The sequence below is a fragment of the Erpetoichthys calabaricus genome, chromosome 9 (genome assembly GCF_900747795.2).
Source record: "Erpetoichthys calabaricus chromosome 9, fErpCal1.3, whole genome shotgun sequence".
In the NCBI taxonomy this organism is placed as follows: domain Eukaryota; kingdom Metazoa; phylum Chordata; class Cladistia; order Polypteriformes; family Polypteridae; genus Erpetoichthys; species Erpetoichthys calabaricus.
This window is the reverse complement of record NC_041402.2, coordinates 178,816,464-178,833,610: the sequence shown is the minus strand read 5'-3', so window position 1 is coordinate 178,833,610 and position 17,147 is coordinate 178,816,464. Positions and strand designations below refer to the sequence as shown.

The 17,147-nt window shown below is 41.3% G+C and overlaps 1 protein-coding gene across 8 annotated transcripts in view; it reads right to left on the bottom strand.

Moving 5' to 3' along the window:
* Positions 1–17,147, bottom strand: part of nectin1b (nectin cell adhesion molecule 1b) — a 268,322-nt gene that overhangs the window by 63,261 nt on the left and 187,914 nt on the right. For all 8 annotated transcript variants that reach the window (XR_007935820.1, XR_007935822.1, XR_007935821.1 and 5 more), the window contains one exon: positions 13,291–13,395. Coding sequence is in view for 4 of the 8 variants with exons in the window: in XM_051931781.1 (XP_051787741.1) it covers positions 13,291–13,395 (105 nt within the window). In the remaining 4 variants the exon portion in view is untranslated. The remainder of the gene's footprint in view (positions 1–13,290; positions 13,396–17,147) is intronic.

Below are 17,147 nucleotides of genomic sequence, written 5' to 3'. Positions count from 1 at the left end.
TATCGGGGAAAATTAATCGGGAAATTGATGGGTGACTACTGTTGGTTCTTGCAAAGAGAGACGGGTGTGAAGTACAAGCGCAAAAGCGAGTGCCTCCCAACATTTCTGAGCACGCTGACCTCACTTTTATATTGAGGTAAATTGACATAAATATGCTTTAATGTGTCTCTGGGATCGTCTTCTGGTTTGTTTTCAGAATAAACACATCAAAACAACTTTGGTGAGACAGTCCAAACTCCAGATATCGTGTTGATATATAATATTCATATTCAAAAGTGTCAAAACGTCAATGATGTGTATTTCAAAAACCTGACGTGCTAGCTTAATTCCAATTTCATATATGAAACCAGTGTGAATAATTTAATAAAGAGATGATCTGAAGTTCCCAGTAGCAAACAAAAAATATTTTTTTGTATATCAGTGTTTTGATTAGTTAGGGAAAGAATTTTCAGCTAGCCCATACGTTTTATCTCTCATTTTTTGGTTGTGATTCTAGATTTCGCTCCTACTGGGTTTTATGGAATTTTTAGTTAATCTTTATATATAATATGCTATTACTGTGGCTGTCTGTTTGTCTGTCCAGGATTTTAAATCACCTGTAGATCAAACCGTTTGACCGATTGACCTGAAATTTGGTACACATACACTACGTAATGTCTACTGTCCGCTTTCGGGGGGATGATTGACCTCCAAGGTTATTCCTCTTTTTATTTTTATTTTATTTTATTGTAGAATCAACTCATGGCAGTGGCCAGCAGAGCATATATATATATATATATATATATATATATATATATATATATATATATATATATATATACAGTATATATATATATATATATATATATATATATATATATATATATATATACTGCGGTGGGTTGGCACCCTGCCCAGGATTGGTTCCCTGCCTTGTGCCCTGTGTTGGCTGGGATTGGCTCCAGCAGACCCCCATGACCCTGTGTTCGGATTCAGCGGGTTGGAAAATGGATGGATGGATGGATGGATATATATATACATACAGTGGGTACGGAAAGTATTCAGACCCCCTTCAATTTTTCACTCTTTGTTATATTGCAGCCATTTGCTAAAATCATTTCAATTAATTGTTTTCCTCATTAATGTACACACAGCACCCCATATTGACAGACAAAAAAAAGAATTTTTGAAAATGTTGCAGATTTATTAAAACAGAAAAACAGAAATATCACATGGTCCTAAGTATTCAGACCCTTTGCTCAGTATTTAGTAGAAGCACCCTTTTGAGCTAATACAGCCATGAGTCTTCTTGGGAAAGATGCAACAAGTTTATCCACACCTGGATTTGGGGATCCTCTGCCATTCCTCCTTGCAGATCCTCTCCAGTTCTGTCAGGTTGGATGGTAAACGTTGGTGGACAGCCATTTTTAGGTCTCTCCAGAGATGCTCAATTGGGTTTAAGTCAGGGCTCTGGCTGGGCCATTCAAGAACAGTCACAGAGTTGTTGTGAAGCCACTCCTTCATCATTTTAGCTGTGTGCTTAGGGTCATGGTCTTGTTGGAAGGTAAACCTTCGGCCCAGTCTGAGGTCCTTAGCACTCTGGAGAAGGTTTTTGTCCAGGATATCCCTGTACTTGGCCACATTCATCTTTCCCTCGATTGCAACCAGTCGTCCTGTCCCTGCAGCTGAAAAACACCCCCACAACATGATGCTGCCACCGCCATGCTTCACTGTGGGGACTGTATTGGACAAGTGATGAGCAGTGCCTGGTTGTCTCCACACATACCGCTTAGAATTAAGGCCAAAAAGTTCTATCTTGGTCTCATCAGACCAGAGAATCTTATTTCTCACCATCTCAGAGTCCTTCAGGTGTCTTTTAGCAAACTCCATGCGGGCTGTCATGTGTCTTGCACTGAGGTATGATTTTAGCAAATGGCTGCAATATGACAAAGAGTGAAAAATTGAAGGGGGTCTGAATACTTTCCGTACCCACTGTATATATATATATATATATATAATAATAATAATAATAATAAATTTTTTATATATATATATATATATATATATATATATATATATATATATATATATATATATATATATATATACAGTCGATTCTGCTTAATTGGGCCACTGGTTAATTGGGGCAGTCACTTATTTGGGCCAAATCTCATGGAATGAAAACCAAAATAATAAACTAATACATAATTTAAATGCTTAATCGGGACAGTAGCAGACGCGTGCTGCAAGTCAGTGATCTATCGTCACCCGTCGAAGAAGCACTGGTAAGTTTAGATAGTACAATCTTAGAGTGGAGTAGCACATGTCTGCATAATAGTCTACCGTCACCACTACCGCACAGTATTCAGTTACCCCTACACCACCTCGCGTGTACGTATAACGTATAAGTAAACTTTTTTTTTGTCAATTTTATTTATAAAATTATAACCCTTGCCAAGATGCCAAGAAATTATTTTACACTTTCAAATAAAATTTCTTTGCTGGATAAAATTAAAAGCCAGCCATTTAATACAAGCCATCGTAGGCTCGCTAAGATAACTGGTGTACCAAAATATACCATAGTGCATCTCTTACAACAAGAAAATCAACTGCGTGAGGAATGGGCATTACAGAAAAGACGAACTGCAAAGGACAAAGTACAGACTTACAAAAACAAAAGACAGACTACACTTGATGCATTTTTGCAGCATTAATTTGTATGTACATACCTAATTATTTTACTTTAGAATTTATTATTATTTTTTCTTTACAGCTTATATTATTTTCTTATAATTTATATTTGGGTTCAATAATTTATTAAAATATTGAAAAAATTATTTATTGTTTAATTTTATGTGGAATTCGCTTATTTGGGGCAGCCGCTTAATCGGGACAAAATGTCCTAGTTCTAATGTGTCCCAATTAAGAGGAATCGACTGTATATATATATATATATATATATATATATATATATTTGGCAAAAATCTACTCTCTCTATATAATATCCTACGCCTAAAAGTGCAACGATTTTGTGCAGTGATTTTATGTCATGTTTTAAATCGGGCTTATTTTAAAACCTACATATTATATGTTTGGTATGATTCTTTTCAGAATTTATTGAACTTTAATGTGATGTTAGATTTTCAGATTTTTATTCCATTCTTAAATTATAAACTAAAATATCAAGAAAGTCATTGTCTTTAATGAGATCGTCTGATGTTGAACACCCAAACTGGCTATTAGATGTCGGCAATGGCATTATTGAGACTTTAGAAACTCCAGATAGTTGGAAATCTTCAAACATCGTTCGAGATATTTAAAATGAATTTATTTCATCCAAGGTGCAACTGAAGCGGCCTACCAGGCTTGGCCCCCGGTATATATATATATATATATATTTACTGTATATAGTAGCTGTGTAAACCTGTACTGTAAAAAGCCCAGGTTTCTAGAAACCATGGATTCTGGCACTTCAATCAATCAATCAACCTCATCGGTTGTGTATTAGCAGCTCCTCGTTGGTTTTGTTTTGCCAATGTGCTCACCGCCGTTGTCTATCAGTGGCTAAGCGTGTTTTTTCTTTCCTCAGAGGTTTTGTTTTGCCGATGTGCTCGCCTCGCTTGTGTATTAGCGGCAGTGGTTTCACTTTCGTGACAGAGTCACTTTCTTTGAGCTCCATGCTGTAGCCTCGCACTTCTGGGCCGGACAGACAGACAGACGCACTTCCACGTGTAGACGTTTATATATAAGATATGTATGTGTATATGTATATACAGTATATACAATACGATACCGTGGCTACCATGCCCAATACCATCTGAAAGCCAACTTATTGATCCACCCCCTCCTTACCCCCCCCCCTTTTGCTATATGTTGCCATTAATTCCTGGATGTCTAATTATTTTCCTCTGATGATGACACCTGGTAGGTTGTCAAAAGCTTAGGAATAAAAAGCTACTTTAAGATATGTGGTTCATTTTCTCCCTTTTCGGATTGCTAGTTACAAATATGCAAACTGTATCACAGACCTTTGTTTTCTATATACATACACATATAAAGCATTAACAGAATGAATTATTAAACTCAACTAATAGGACTGAATGTAAATGAAGAGTTAAAGCTGAAACCTCAAGAGGTTTCTGCCTCACCTTAGAGAAGCTTCCCAGTAAGAGGAGTAATGAATCCATCCCAGGGCCATCTTAATATATTGGCACAATGGGCACTGGTCAGGGTGCCCCAGGAGAATAGGAGCCCACAATGTTTCTGATGCCTGTGTATTTTTCTGTTTTCCTCTCAAAACAGGTTCTGCTGAGCACTACTCTGACCAGGGGGCCCTATGACGCTGTTACGACGGCCCTGTCTGTGTGTGTGAGTGTGTGCTCAGTGACTGGCACATTTCTGCCTTGTGCCCAATGCTGCTGAGATGGACTCCACCCTCAACCAGATCCCAGATTCTGGGTCTTTCAACTCAAAAGTAAATCCCGTTAAGTGGAAATTACAGGGAAAAACATTGGCACAATGGGCACTGGCCAGGGTGCCCCAGGAGAATAGGGGCCTACAATGTTTCTGATGCCTGTGTATGTTTCTGTTTTCCTCTCAAAACAGGGGTCCCAAAGCACTACTTTGCCTATGATGCTGGTATGACTGCCCTGAGCCCCCTCCCACACCACCCAGTAAAAGGGGATAAACTGATGGGAAAGCCCATACACCCCTCCAATGAAGCAGTGTTAAGATCAACAGAATGATATCCAAACACCTTCTGTTCATAATAACGGGAGAATCGCCATGAGTTAGAAATGACCGGTGGCCTTAAATGATTGGAGGAGATGATAAAGTTTGGCATATTGAGAGGCAGAAGACATGATGTTTTTGATAAGGTGAATGTATAAAGGCAAATGAATGATTTCATTAATTGCTCCCTCCATCGACTGAGACATTTGTGCATAACTCTGTTCCAAATAAAGAAATGTTCTGTGTTCTCATCTGGGCTCTGTGACTGTCATCTTTGAAGGTGATAGAGGAAAGTATTATTCCCGTGACATTTTCACCCTTTGTCTACTTTCTTGATTTAACTTTTCAATCGCATCCTGCTTTTTAGGTTCATTTCCTTGGATGTTTCTCTTTCGCCTCAATTTTTTTGAGCCCCCAAACCCATTAGAAATGTCTTCTGTAAACTTTATGAATCCTTGGCATGCAAAACTTCAGGTTTAGCTGCTGAGAGAAGCAGAGGACAATCGAGAAGATAACCTGCAATAACATTTTCAGAGGACTTGGTGGTTCTGATCTCATCATTTTTACATCTTGGATAAATCAAAACTTCGGCCACAATCATCATCATCATCATCTTCATTATACGAGCAAATGTGGAAGATGTTGTTTAGAAATGGCTTGAACTTCCCAGACCATCAGTCAGGATTGGGCCCAGACGTTGATTACCAGCCTACCAGGGTGAATTGCAGAGGTCTTGAAAAAGAAAGAAGGGCCAACACCGCAAATATGGACTCTTTGTATAAACTTCATGTCATTGACAATAAAAGCCTTGGAAACTTATGAATTGCTTGTAATTCTACTTCAGTACACCATAGAAACATCTGACAAAAAGATCTAAAAACACTGAAGCAGCAAACTTTGTGAAAACCAACACTTGGGTCATTCTCAAAACTTGTGGCCACAACTGTAGAGATGATGTGCTCCTCAGCTTGGCCTAGTTTTGCTTGACCAGATCACGGAGTACCTGACCAATGTCCAGACTCCATTTGCTCGTGATGGACGGCTCCAAAGTGCATTTCCTAAGCACAAACTTGCTGCTGTTCCAGTGAGTCAGGAAACAGGAAAGGATGGCATAAGGAAGACTTCAAAAATGGAAGAAAATTCCCCAGCTTGAGGAGAATGATGCAGAATATTATTACACATCTGTAGAAGTAAAGGGAAGCAGGACAGTAAAAGTAGCAGAAGCCCTCCAGACGCCCAATGGAAGTCAGAAGTACAAGGGGAGGGGGGGGGGTCTCAGCATGTGGATGATTTCTGAGAGAGTACCAACACGACCAACAGTGGAGCACCGCTTGGTTTCGCGAGGCCCGTTTCTTCTTTATTGTGTTTCCGCTCTCCATCATGGATCTGACAAATGGACACAGCTCCCGCACCAATGTGGCTTCCAATGCACTCTGCAGTTCAAAGGGGAGGCAGCTGCAATCCACATTTCCACACATTGGCAAATTCTGTTTCACTGACTCATCAAGTAAATATGTGGCATTGTCAGGAAGTGGCCTGGGTCTCTGCTGTGCCACCATGTGCCCGCCGACGAGCTGCATTCACTAATGTCATTAGCATACTTTGCTGCTTCCCACAGACCTTGGTTGGCTAAGGCCCGGCCATTATGCTCCTCTGCTTCTCACAGGCCGACTAGTCTAAGGACTGGCCTTGATGGTTTTCTGTCTTTTGCAGACCTTGTAATTAAGCACATAAAATTATAGATTGGTTGATCCCACACGTTTGGCAGAAAAACTTGGTCATTATGGTTTCTGATTTTTACAGATCTAATTGAAAGAGGACTGGTTATTATGGTCTAGATGATCTTACAGCAGTGGTTACGTATGCTCTAGACATTACTCTTCAGTGGATCTCACAGATTTGACCAAATAGGCTCTCACTTATTTTGTTTCATGGACTTGGATAGAGAAACAATGAACACCCATTGTCAGTGTGGACTGTCATAACTCAACTAAATGGGACCTGGAGATCAATTAGAGTTAGAAAACATGTATTTGGATTTCTGATTATTATGGCTCTGCTTATTAATGCTTGGTGGATCTTACCAACCCTCGTGAGTGTGAAATGATACCCTTGGTTTCACATTCTCATTTATTTTGTTTCATGGGTTTGGATGGATGGAGGAACAAGGAATATCCATCTGACTTAGCTAAACAGGACCTGGAGATCGTTTAGAATTAGAAAACATAAATTTGGATTTCTGACTGATGTGGCTCTGCTTATTAATGCTTTGTGGATCTTACCAACCCTCATGACTGTGAACTGGACACCTTAGCTTCACACTTTCATTTATTTTGTTTCATGGACTTGATTGGATGGAGAAACAAGGAACATCCCATGTCAGTGTACTATCATAACTCAGCTAAACAGGACCTGGAGATCGTTTAGAATTAGAAAACATATATTTGGATTTCTGATTATTATGGCTCTGCTTATTAATGCTTGGTGGATCTTAACCCTAACCCTTATGAGTGTGAAATGGAACCCTTGGCTTCACACTCTCATTTATTTTGTGTAATGGGTTTGGATGGATGGATGGATGGATGGATGGATGGATGGATGGATGGATGGATGGATGGATGGATGGATGGAGAAACAATAAACATTCATTGTCAATGGACTATCATAACTCAACTAAATGGGACCTGGAGATCAATTAGAGTTACAAAACTTATATTTGGATTTCTGATTATTATGGCTCCTCTTATTAATGCTTGGTGAATCTTACCAACCATCATGACTGTGAACTGGATCCCTTAGCTTCACACTCTCATTTATTTTTTTTCATGGGGATGGATAGATGGAGGAACAAGGAACATCCATCCAACTCAGCTAAACAGGACCTGGTGATTGTTTAGAATTAGAAAACATATACAGTATTTGGATTTCTGATTATTATATATTATATATTATGTGAATTTCCCATTGGGATTAATAAAGTATCTATCTATCTATCTATCTATCTATCTATCTATCTATCTATCTATCTATCTATCTATCTATCTATCTATCTATCTATCTATCTATCTATCTATCTATCTATCTATCTATCTATCTTATTATAGCTCTGCTTATTAATGCTTTGTGGATCTTACAAACCCTTATGAGAGTGAACTGGACCCCTTGGCTTCACACTCTCATTTATTTTGTATAATGGGTTTGGATGGAAGGGTGGATGGATGGATGGAGGAACAACGAACGTCCATTGTCAGTGGATTGTCAGAACTCAGCTGAACAGGATCTGGAGATCAATTAGAGTTATAAAGCATATAACTGGATTCCTGCTGATCTTACAAACCCTCATGAACGTGAATTATTGGACCCCTTGGCTTCACACTGGCATTTAGTATTGTCACACACAGGCGCTTGGGAGGCAGGCTAAGGGCTTAACCAAGGGCAGGGATTGATGAAGTGCACTAACCTTTCTTCTCCCTCTTCTACAGATCACCTGAACAGAAGCCCGCTTAATACTTCACCAGTTCCTGTATTCCTTTCCTGACCACGCCTCCTTCTGACCTCACTTCCGGTTTGAACCCTCATGGACCCGCCTCTTCCTACCCTACAACTATTAATGCCAAGCACCTTCCCTTCTTACCCCGTCCCTATTTGGACATTGGCCCCGACACTACTCTGGAGTTATTTTCTTGACTGAGCAGTTGTTAACAATATACGAGGTGGGTCCCCAACTCTTTCTCTGCTTTCTGTCTCTTGTTATACAGTGTCTGGATGGTTGAGGGAATGCAATATCTAGGAGATTTGAATCCACGGAAGCGGTTGCTGTGATTTGATTAAGTCACAGACTTACTTGATTTGGAGTGGAGTCCAGCTATTGACTGGCACCCTTAGTGGCCCATCCATTACAAATAGAGGGGTGGGAGGACAGGCTATTATGATCTAACAAGCTCTCAGCCATATTCAGGGGTCCCCAACTCCAGTCCTGGAGGCCCCCCAGTGGCTGCAGGTTTTCATTCTCACCCTTGTCTTAGTTAGTGACCTGTTTTTGCTGCTAATTAACTCCTTTTACATTCATTTTAATGGTCTTGTTTTTTAAGATGTGTTCCCCTGAATTGCTTCATGTGAAGTGAGTGAGCCAACAGAAGACCAGATAAGTCAGGGCCTCAAACTCTAACCCATTTCACTCCAACCAGATGCTTAATCAGGCACAGAGTCCTGTCGTTAATTAAACCCATTCTTTAATTCCGTGGCTTGTTGCTGCTCTTATTGTTTAATAGCAAACATTTCTGACACTGTTGATTTTCTCTTTTCTAAGAACGCCGGTCAAATGTTTAGGGGACCTGAGGAGACCAACATTCCTGAGACCTTCAATTTTCTTTATTTTCAGATATTGTACGAGGGACGTTCAACAAAGTTTCCACACTTTTTTTTTAAATCTATTTATTAAGAATTTCAAAAACAAATTACATCACTTTTCTACATAGTGTGGCAGACGTTTAGGACTCTTGCCCAGCTGGGATGCCTGGAGAGTGGAAAGACCAGGAGAGAAACAATATCTTCCCCCGGGACATGAGAGGGCAGCCGCCCTGGTTGGCATTAGGGCCACGGGAGCAGAACTTAGAAGTTCAACCCTGTGGGGGCCCATGGCTGCTGCCAGGGGGCGCCTGGACAATCTCAGAACCCTGGACTACAGCACTTCCACCACACCAGGAAGTGCTACAGAAAGGTCGTCAAAGAGCACCCCAGGTGCATTATAAAAGGGTCCGCCTCACTCCATTTCGAGAGCCCGGGTTGGGAGGAGGAGGACTAAGCTTGCGAAGAGAGGAGTGGAGGCAGCTGAAGAAAAGAAGGCGATAGAGAAGTAAAGGACTTGGCTATTGTGGCTGTTGGGGCATTGTGTACAGTGCTGTGTAAAAGGCAAAAATTTTGGGATGTTTGTCTTGGTGTCACCTTCCTTTGTGATTCAAGTTTCCTGGTGTCGTATCAACTTTTTAAGGCCATCAGCAAAAAAAATATTTTTGGTTGAGCGTGTAGCCTCTGATGCACCACTACTTCCTTTCTTCATTCCTCGTAGCCATGGCTGTAACTGGATGTTCAGAGCGCTCTGCATCCATCACACTAGTACGGCCATGTTTGAACATTTCAGTCCACTCATAGATGACTCAACGAGAGAGAACTTTATCCTCATACTGAGCACACATGCGGAGATGAATTTGTGCTCCCGGCACACCTTCTGCCCACAAAAAGCGTGTGACAGAATGCTGTTCCCCTTTGGTCCCATTTCTAAGTTTCGCAGCCATCTTCACCGCGGGGTGACAACTCTTATACTAAACTGCATGGGCAGCCGGCTTGCCAGTCAGAACGAGTCACATGACACTCTCAGACTCGACCAATCACTACTCCTCCCGCCTTCACCGTTTCATTGTGGGAAACTTTTTGAGCATTCCCCGTATGATGGACACCAGTTGTTTTGGCTCATTTTGTATCTCATTATTGCTTGGCTGCTAATTATGGAAAAAAAAAACAGTTAAGGGGTCTGAGTCTTCAAGAGCAGGTCAATTACAAGGGATTCAAAAGAAGTGAATTAGCAGCCAAGACAGGTCACTAATTAAGAAAAGAGTTAGAATGAAAACCTGCAGCAATGTGTGGCCCTCCAGGACAGGAGTTGGGGGACCCCTGTTTTAGAAGACCTTTAACCACCTTCATATTTAAAGACATGTTAACAAGGTTTGAACTTAAAATTTTTAGAAGCAAAAAACTTTAGTGGGCCTTATAAACCTGAGTAAGAACACACAGGTCCTTATAGCTTGAAAGGCCTCACCGTCTTGGAAGTGACGGTCAGATGTTGGTGAAGTGTGGACAAGTCCTTATGGTTTTGGAGGTTTCAGTTTTATAAAGCAGTGGTCAGTAAGCTTAAAAATCTTGGTCATGGTAGACATTATGGTCTGATGAACCTTTCAGCTACAGAAGAAGTGTCCAGTAAGTTTTAGTGGACCTTCAAACCTGTTTGATTAAGTTCAGTTAATGATGACTTTAAAGCTCCTACAGATAGTCAGGCCATGATGAGAGGTTTAGATCTTTTAGACATATTTGGGTTGTGGTGCAGGAACAGCAAGCTGCAACTCTGGTGGTGGACGTCTGACGTGCCATGAAGCCAATGAGACCAGTCGCCATTTGGTGTGTGTGTGTGTGTGTGTGGGGGGGGGGGTTATGTGGAAGTGGTGCAGACATAGAAGCACCTGAGGGTTCACATGAATGACAACTGGGCTGTCTTAACATATGAGCACTTCTGGGGGTCCCAGGAGCAAAGGTGTCCACGATGTTTCTGATGCCTATGTATGTTTCTGTTTTGCTATCCAAACACAGGTCTCAGGGGGCTGGGGGCCTATGATTCTGTTCAGACGGCCCTGGGTCTGACAACGCAGTGGCACTAAACATGAACGTCGACATGATAAGGAGACTCAGGTCTTTTGATGTGTAGAAATGTTCTACCAGTCCGTAGTAGCCAGTGTGGTGATCTACGCTGAAGTCTCCAGGGGATGCAAACCTGAGCACAATGTCTGAACAAACTTACCAGGAAAGCCTGCGCCATCACAGAGTGAGCCCTGGACACACTGGCAGCTGACATGGAAAAGAGGATGATGGGAAAATTGGACGCCATTATGAAAAATCACCTCCATCCCCTCTAGGAGGCGCCCTTTCTCTTAAGCACTTTTAGCCACAGGCTCATTCTTCAGTTCAGTGTTTCCACCAGATGAACTCAGGTTTATGTTTATTGATTGATTGATTGATCGATTGATTGATTGGTTGGTTGATTGGCTGTATTATCTGTCTCATGAGTCTGCATTCTTGTTTTTAATGTTTCTGTTGCTGTACATATTTGAAATTCCCCTTTAGGATTAATTAAGTTTTATCTAATCTAATCTGATCTATCCACATATATGGTACTAACATGTCATTATGGTTTGATAAATGTCAAAGTTTTAGAAACAAAGGTCAGTAAGCTTTAGTGGACCTTCGAAATTGGATTATGTACAGAGAGTTCATTATGGTTTGATGAAGCTCACAATTCTGCAAGTAACGGTCAATAAGTTTTAGTCGACCATGACAGGTCATTGCAGTTTGAGGAATCTCACAGATTTGATAGAAATGGTCAATACGTTCTATTAAACCTTCAAAAACTGTTTGGATAAGGATAGATCAGTCTGGTTAATAGATCCTACAGATATGAGATGGTTTTAGCAGACTCTGATGGGCTCTGACAGGTCATTATGGATTGATGGATTCCACAGATTTCAAGCAATGGTCCTTAAGGTTTCTCAGTCCTGACAGATCTGGATGAGTCCAGACAAGGTGTTATGGTTTGATCTCACAATTTACAATGAATTGGTCAGTGGTGTTCAATGACCGCTTACACGCCAGGGGCAGGTCATTAATGTTTGATGGATCTCACAGTTTTAGAGCCAATGGTCAGTATGTTTTTGTGGACATAAAGTGTCTTGGTAATTAGGAGCAGGTCATTAAGGCTTGATAAATCTTACAGTTTGAGGAGAAATGATCAATAAGTTTAGTGGACCTTAGATATCTGGATAATTAAGGGCAGATCATTTAGGTTTGATGACGCTCACAGTTTTAGAAACAATGGTCAGTACGTTTTATTGAACGTAACAAATCTGGGTAATTAGAGGCAGGTCATTAAGGTTTGATGAAGCTCTCAGTCTTAGAAGCAATGGCCAGTATGCTTTACTGGAAATACCAAATTGAGGTACATAGAATAAGATCATTATGGTGTGGTCAGTGTGTTTAAATGAATTTGGTAGATGTAGATGTGTGACATTGGGTTGTCATAGTTTGTTGGAACTCACAGTTCTAGAAGACATGGGCCTAACTGTCAGAGCTGCTTTATTTAAGGCAGGTCATTGGGGTTTCGAGATCCTACAGATATGCCGTGAGTGTCCTTATAAGGGGTTTTAATGGACTGCACATGAGTACTGACAGCTCCTTAGGTCTTGATAGATCTTTTTTGAACCTGACAGATCCGGATGGGTAAAGTCTAGTCATTATGGTGTGATAGGTCTCACAATTTTAGAAGTAATGGTCAGTAAGAACTAGTGGACTTTTCATTTCTGGGTCATTAATGATAGTTCAGTACAGTTGGAGCTGGAATGGAGGTGTGTGAGATGACTAGGGTGTGATGGAATGGCACATGGAACTTCTAGAAACAATAATTTGGTAGCTTTTATTTGACATAGGAGCTGTTACCTATACTCTCTGGACATTATGGACTGGTGAATGTGTAAAGATTGTGAGTTTCAATGACCTCATGGCAACCGCTGCCCATGATGTGGTGTGACATTATGACACAGTGGTCAGTTTTTATGGCATGATGAATCACGTAAACCTAGCCTTAGCATGGACTGGTCATTGAGGCTCTCTGGTCTCCGCAGACTTGGATGAGTAAGCACTGGACATGATGGCCTGCTGGATCCCCAATCACTGGGCCGATGAAGCCCTAGTCATTATGTCTTTAGCAACTGCCACAGGCTGGATTCGCAAGGAGCTTGTTAACTTTTCAGAAGTACTCACCAACTTGTCTGGGTAGGGAGTGGAGTCGGAAGGCGCCATGTCATAATAAGGTGGCTGAAGAGGAAGCTTCTGCATTTCCTCTTCTGGTTTGTCTAGATGCACAACCTATGGAGACACCAAAACCTGATGGTTGGTGATCATTTAGATCAGGGGATCATGCCGACTACGCCCCGCCCTCCCCAAGCTCCATACACAGACAAGCCAGAACAGGTGAGCAGATAATCAACCCATAATAACCACATCAAGATGATGTCACCAAAGTGACCCAAAGGAAAGCATAAAAAGGGGTGAGCTGGTTGGTGAGCACACTTGTGGTAGAGTCAATGTGGCACTGCTTCATGTGTATATTTCTGTTCTGGAATGTGCAAGGTCCATATCTGAAAACCAAACAGCAATTAGATTACAATCAGCAGCAGGAATGTTCATTAAAAGACCAGAACTCAGATAGCTTTGAGTGGAATCCTCCTTCCAAATGAAACATAATTATGCTGAGGTCTGAAGGTACAGTGGCCCTGAAGGGCAAGTGTCAAAAATATTTAAAGGTGTGCCGCGCACAATTAAATAAGGAGACGTGCACACTTTTAAGGTGATGCGCACATTCGAACAAAGTGACGCGCAGAATTAAATGTGATGCCACACAATTCAAAAAGGTGATGCGCATAATTGAATGTGGCATGCACAATTAAACAAGGTGACCCACACATTCAAATGGGGTAATACGCAAAATTTAATGTGGTGAAGTAACAATTAAAAGAGGTGACACGCATAATTAAACAAGGAGACGCGCACACTTAAGGTGGCGCGAACATTTGAACAAAGTGATGCGCAGAATTAAATGTGGTGCTGCACAATTATAAAAGGTGACGCGCATAATTGAAAGTGGCGCGCACAATTAAACAAGGAGACGTGCACACTTAAGGTGACACGCACATTCAAACGAAATGACGAGCAGAATTAAATGTGGTGCCAAACAATTAAAAGAGGTGACACGCACAATTGATTGTGGCGCGCACAATTAAACAAGGTGCCGACGCAAAATTAGAGATGACGCGTTCACAATCCGAGGGATGACGACAAGTAAAAGCGCCTTATTGTCTCAAACAGTAATACGTGAACTGTCAAACATATGGGCGCACACATAAATCAATGAACGTGAGGGTTGATTCTTGTCTCTTTTGCTGCTATCCCTCTCCAATGATACAGGACCCAATCGAACATAAAATCACCATTAGGGATGGGAATCGAAAACCGGTTCTTGTTGAGAACCGGTTCCCACTGTTTCAATTCCTTGGAATTGTTTGCCATTTTTGCAAACGATTCCCCTATCGATTCCAGTCGCCTCGAATGACGTCACCGCGTTGCGTAGCGTCATTTACCCAGCAGGAAACATGGCGCGTAAGCGGCACAAATGCTCAAAAGTTTGGTTATACTTTACGAGAAAGGATGACAACAGGGCAACTTGCAATACTTGCAAAGTAGATATTTCATCAAAGGGAGGAAACACTACGAATATGCAAAAGCATTTGCACACAAAACACGCGATAACCTTAAATGAATGTTGTGTTTTTGATCCGCTCCGGACTAATGAATCTCAACCCAGCAGCAGCGGTAACGTTTGCACGTCCTCTCCAGTTAATACGGCAGGTAACTAATCAACTAACATTGCATATTATGTTAGCGTGATTTGCCTTATTGCAAAACCTGCTATTATTGTGCATTGCATTTAGATGACCATGACGAGAGAGACAGACAGAGCCTGGCTGTCTCAGATGCTGGCAGTTCTCGCTGCAGTCTACCGGTAGCTTCTCCTTTGACAGAGGCGGGGAAAAGTAAAATGACACAGGCCAGGATAGACGAATGTCACCGAGCAGTGACTAAGTTTGTGGTAAAAGGCTTGCACCCATTTGCCACAGTAGATGCCCCCGATTTTCGGTAAGTGAACGTGTTTAATTGTAGGCTAAGTCAGGGAATGTCAAATTTGCGTGTTCTCCTCTTACCAGATGTTTCATCCGTTTCCATTTCTGAGCTGAAACGTGTTGAAGGCAGCTGTCACTGCAGATGGATGGGCAAGTTTTAGTCAAGATCATTACCTCACAGTAACGCTACATTATGTCAGGAATGGCCAGGCTCAAGAAAAAGTCCTCAAAACCAAACCAGTGTACCAGGCACAGACAGGGACAGCTGTAGCAGAGGAGACTGATGAGATCTTGGAGGAGTATGGTATCAAAGACAAGGTTGTGGCAGCCACTGTTGATAATGCGGCCAACATGGATGTAGCTGTCAAAATAGTTGATGGTTGCAGAATTGCACAGTGCACAGTTCCATTGGACTTGAGTTGATTGTATTTGTTGCTGGCTGATGTAGTTTTATTTTTGAGTGCTCAGCTCATATATACTTTTAAAAAGGAGAGTGTAAATGTTACTGGACATTCTTGTGTAATTGCTACAGAATAATTTATGTTATACTTTGTTATTGCTACAGAAGAATATTTATTTTATTATTATTTTACATTTACACATTTTTTTCTGGGGACCCCGTGGCACCCCATCGAGGAGCCATAGGCTGTGGATCTCTTAAGATCTCACTGTTGGGTTTGTAAGGTCATGCTACTCCTAAATTTCTATCTTGTTCAAAGATAAGATATAAAACAAAGTTCTAAGCTAATCGACCTGTGTGTTCTCCTTTTTTAAAAATAAGAATCGATAGGAGAATCGATAAAGAATCGAATTGTTAAACAGAATCGAAAATGGAATCGGAATCGTGAAAATCTTATCAATTCTCATCCCTAATCACCATGGAGCACCATGTTAGCTTACAAATAATTCCTTTAGTCATGTTTATTACAATAAAATGGCATGTAGAATTGTAACAAACTGGAACAAACTACCGCACTGCAGGGAAAATAAGTAACGGGGAGCAACCTGGTTTACTTTGGGATCTTTTTTTTTTTATATCTCTTGCATGGAAAAAATGGATGTCTGCCTGTTAATGTGCACCATAATAAACATACATCGGGAACTGTGATCGCCAACAATTTAATTGAAAAAGAATGCTATATATTAACTTTCTGACACTCAGCACACCACTTAACCAGAAACTTCCCCTGTGGTCTGTCAGGCAAATCTTGCCAGCAGTCAATGTTTTCCTTTTGTTTTGAAAAGGTGCCTACCCTTTCTGTACACTTGTACTTGTTGTCACCCCTCTGATTGTGAGCGCACCATCTCTAATTTTGCGCGACACCACATTTAATTTTGCGCGTCACCTTGTTGAACTGTGCACATCACACCTTTAAATTTCTTGTCACTTGCCCTTTGGCCACCGTATGAAGATCCATTCTGGACTCAGTGTTACTTTCAGTAACTCCTCTTCACCATTCTAAAATAGACCGGAGTTCTACACATGCCGGGTTTTCACATCAGATGACTAGGTACCTACAGGCTGGTTACCCTTGGGCAGCCACTAAGACGTAGGAATTCAGAGGGCAGTTCCCAATTCTACTGGTCCTCCCAGAGTGTGGGCCATCGCTTCATCCAAGAGCCTCTGAACACTTCACTTACATCACAGTAAGCCCTTCTCAGCTCTTTGACCAAATGGCAAGATGTTAACGTTCTGCTACTGTAGTTTAATAAAGAAGCTCATTGAAAAGGCCGCTTTCCCAGCATACTGGTTTGGCTTTCAGATTTAATATTCAACATTTTAAAAAGCTGCTGCGAGGGGATTAAGATACGTTTTTATATGAGCTGCTGCACTGAGATGGAGTCACATTCAGATTTAAATAAGGACACGAACAAAGCGGTCCACCCTGGCAAGAGTGAGAGGTGGCCTAACTGAGAAGGGGGCGCAAAGTCAATGGCCAA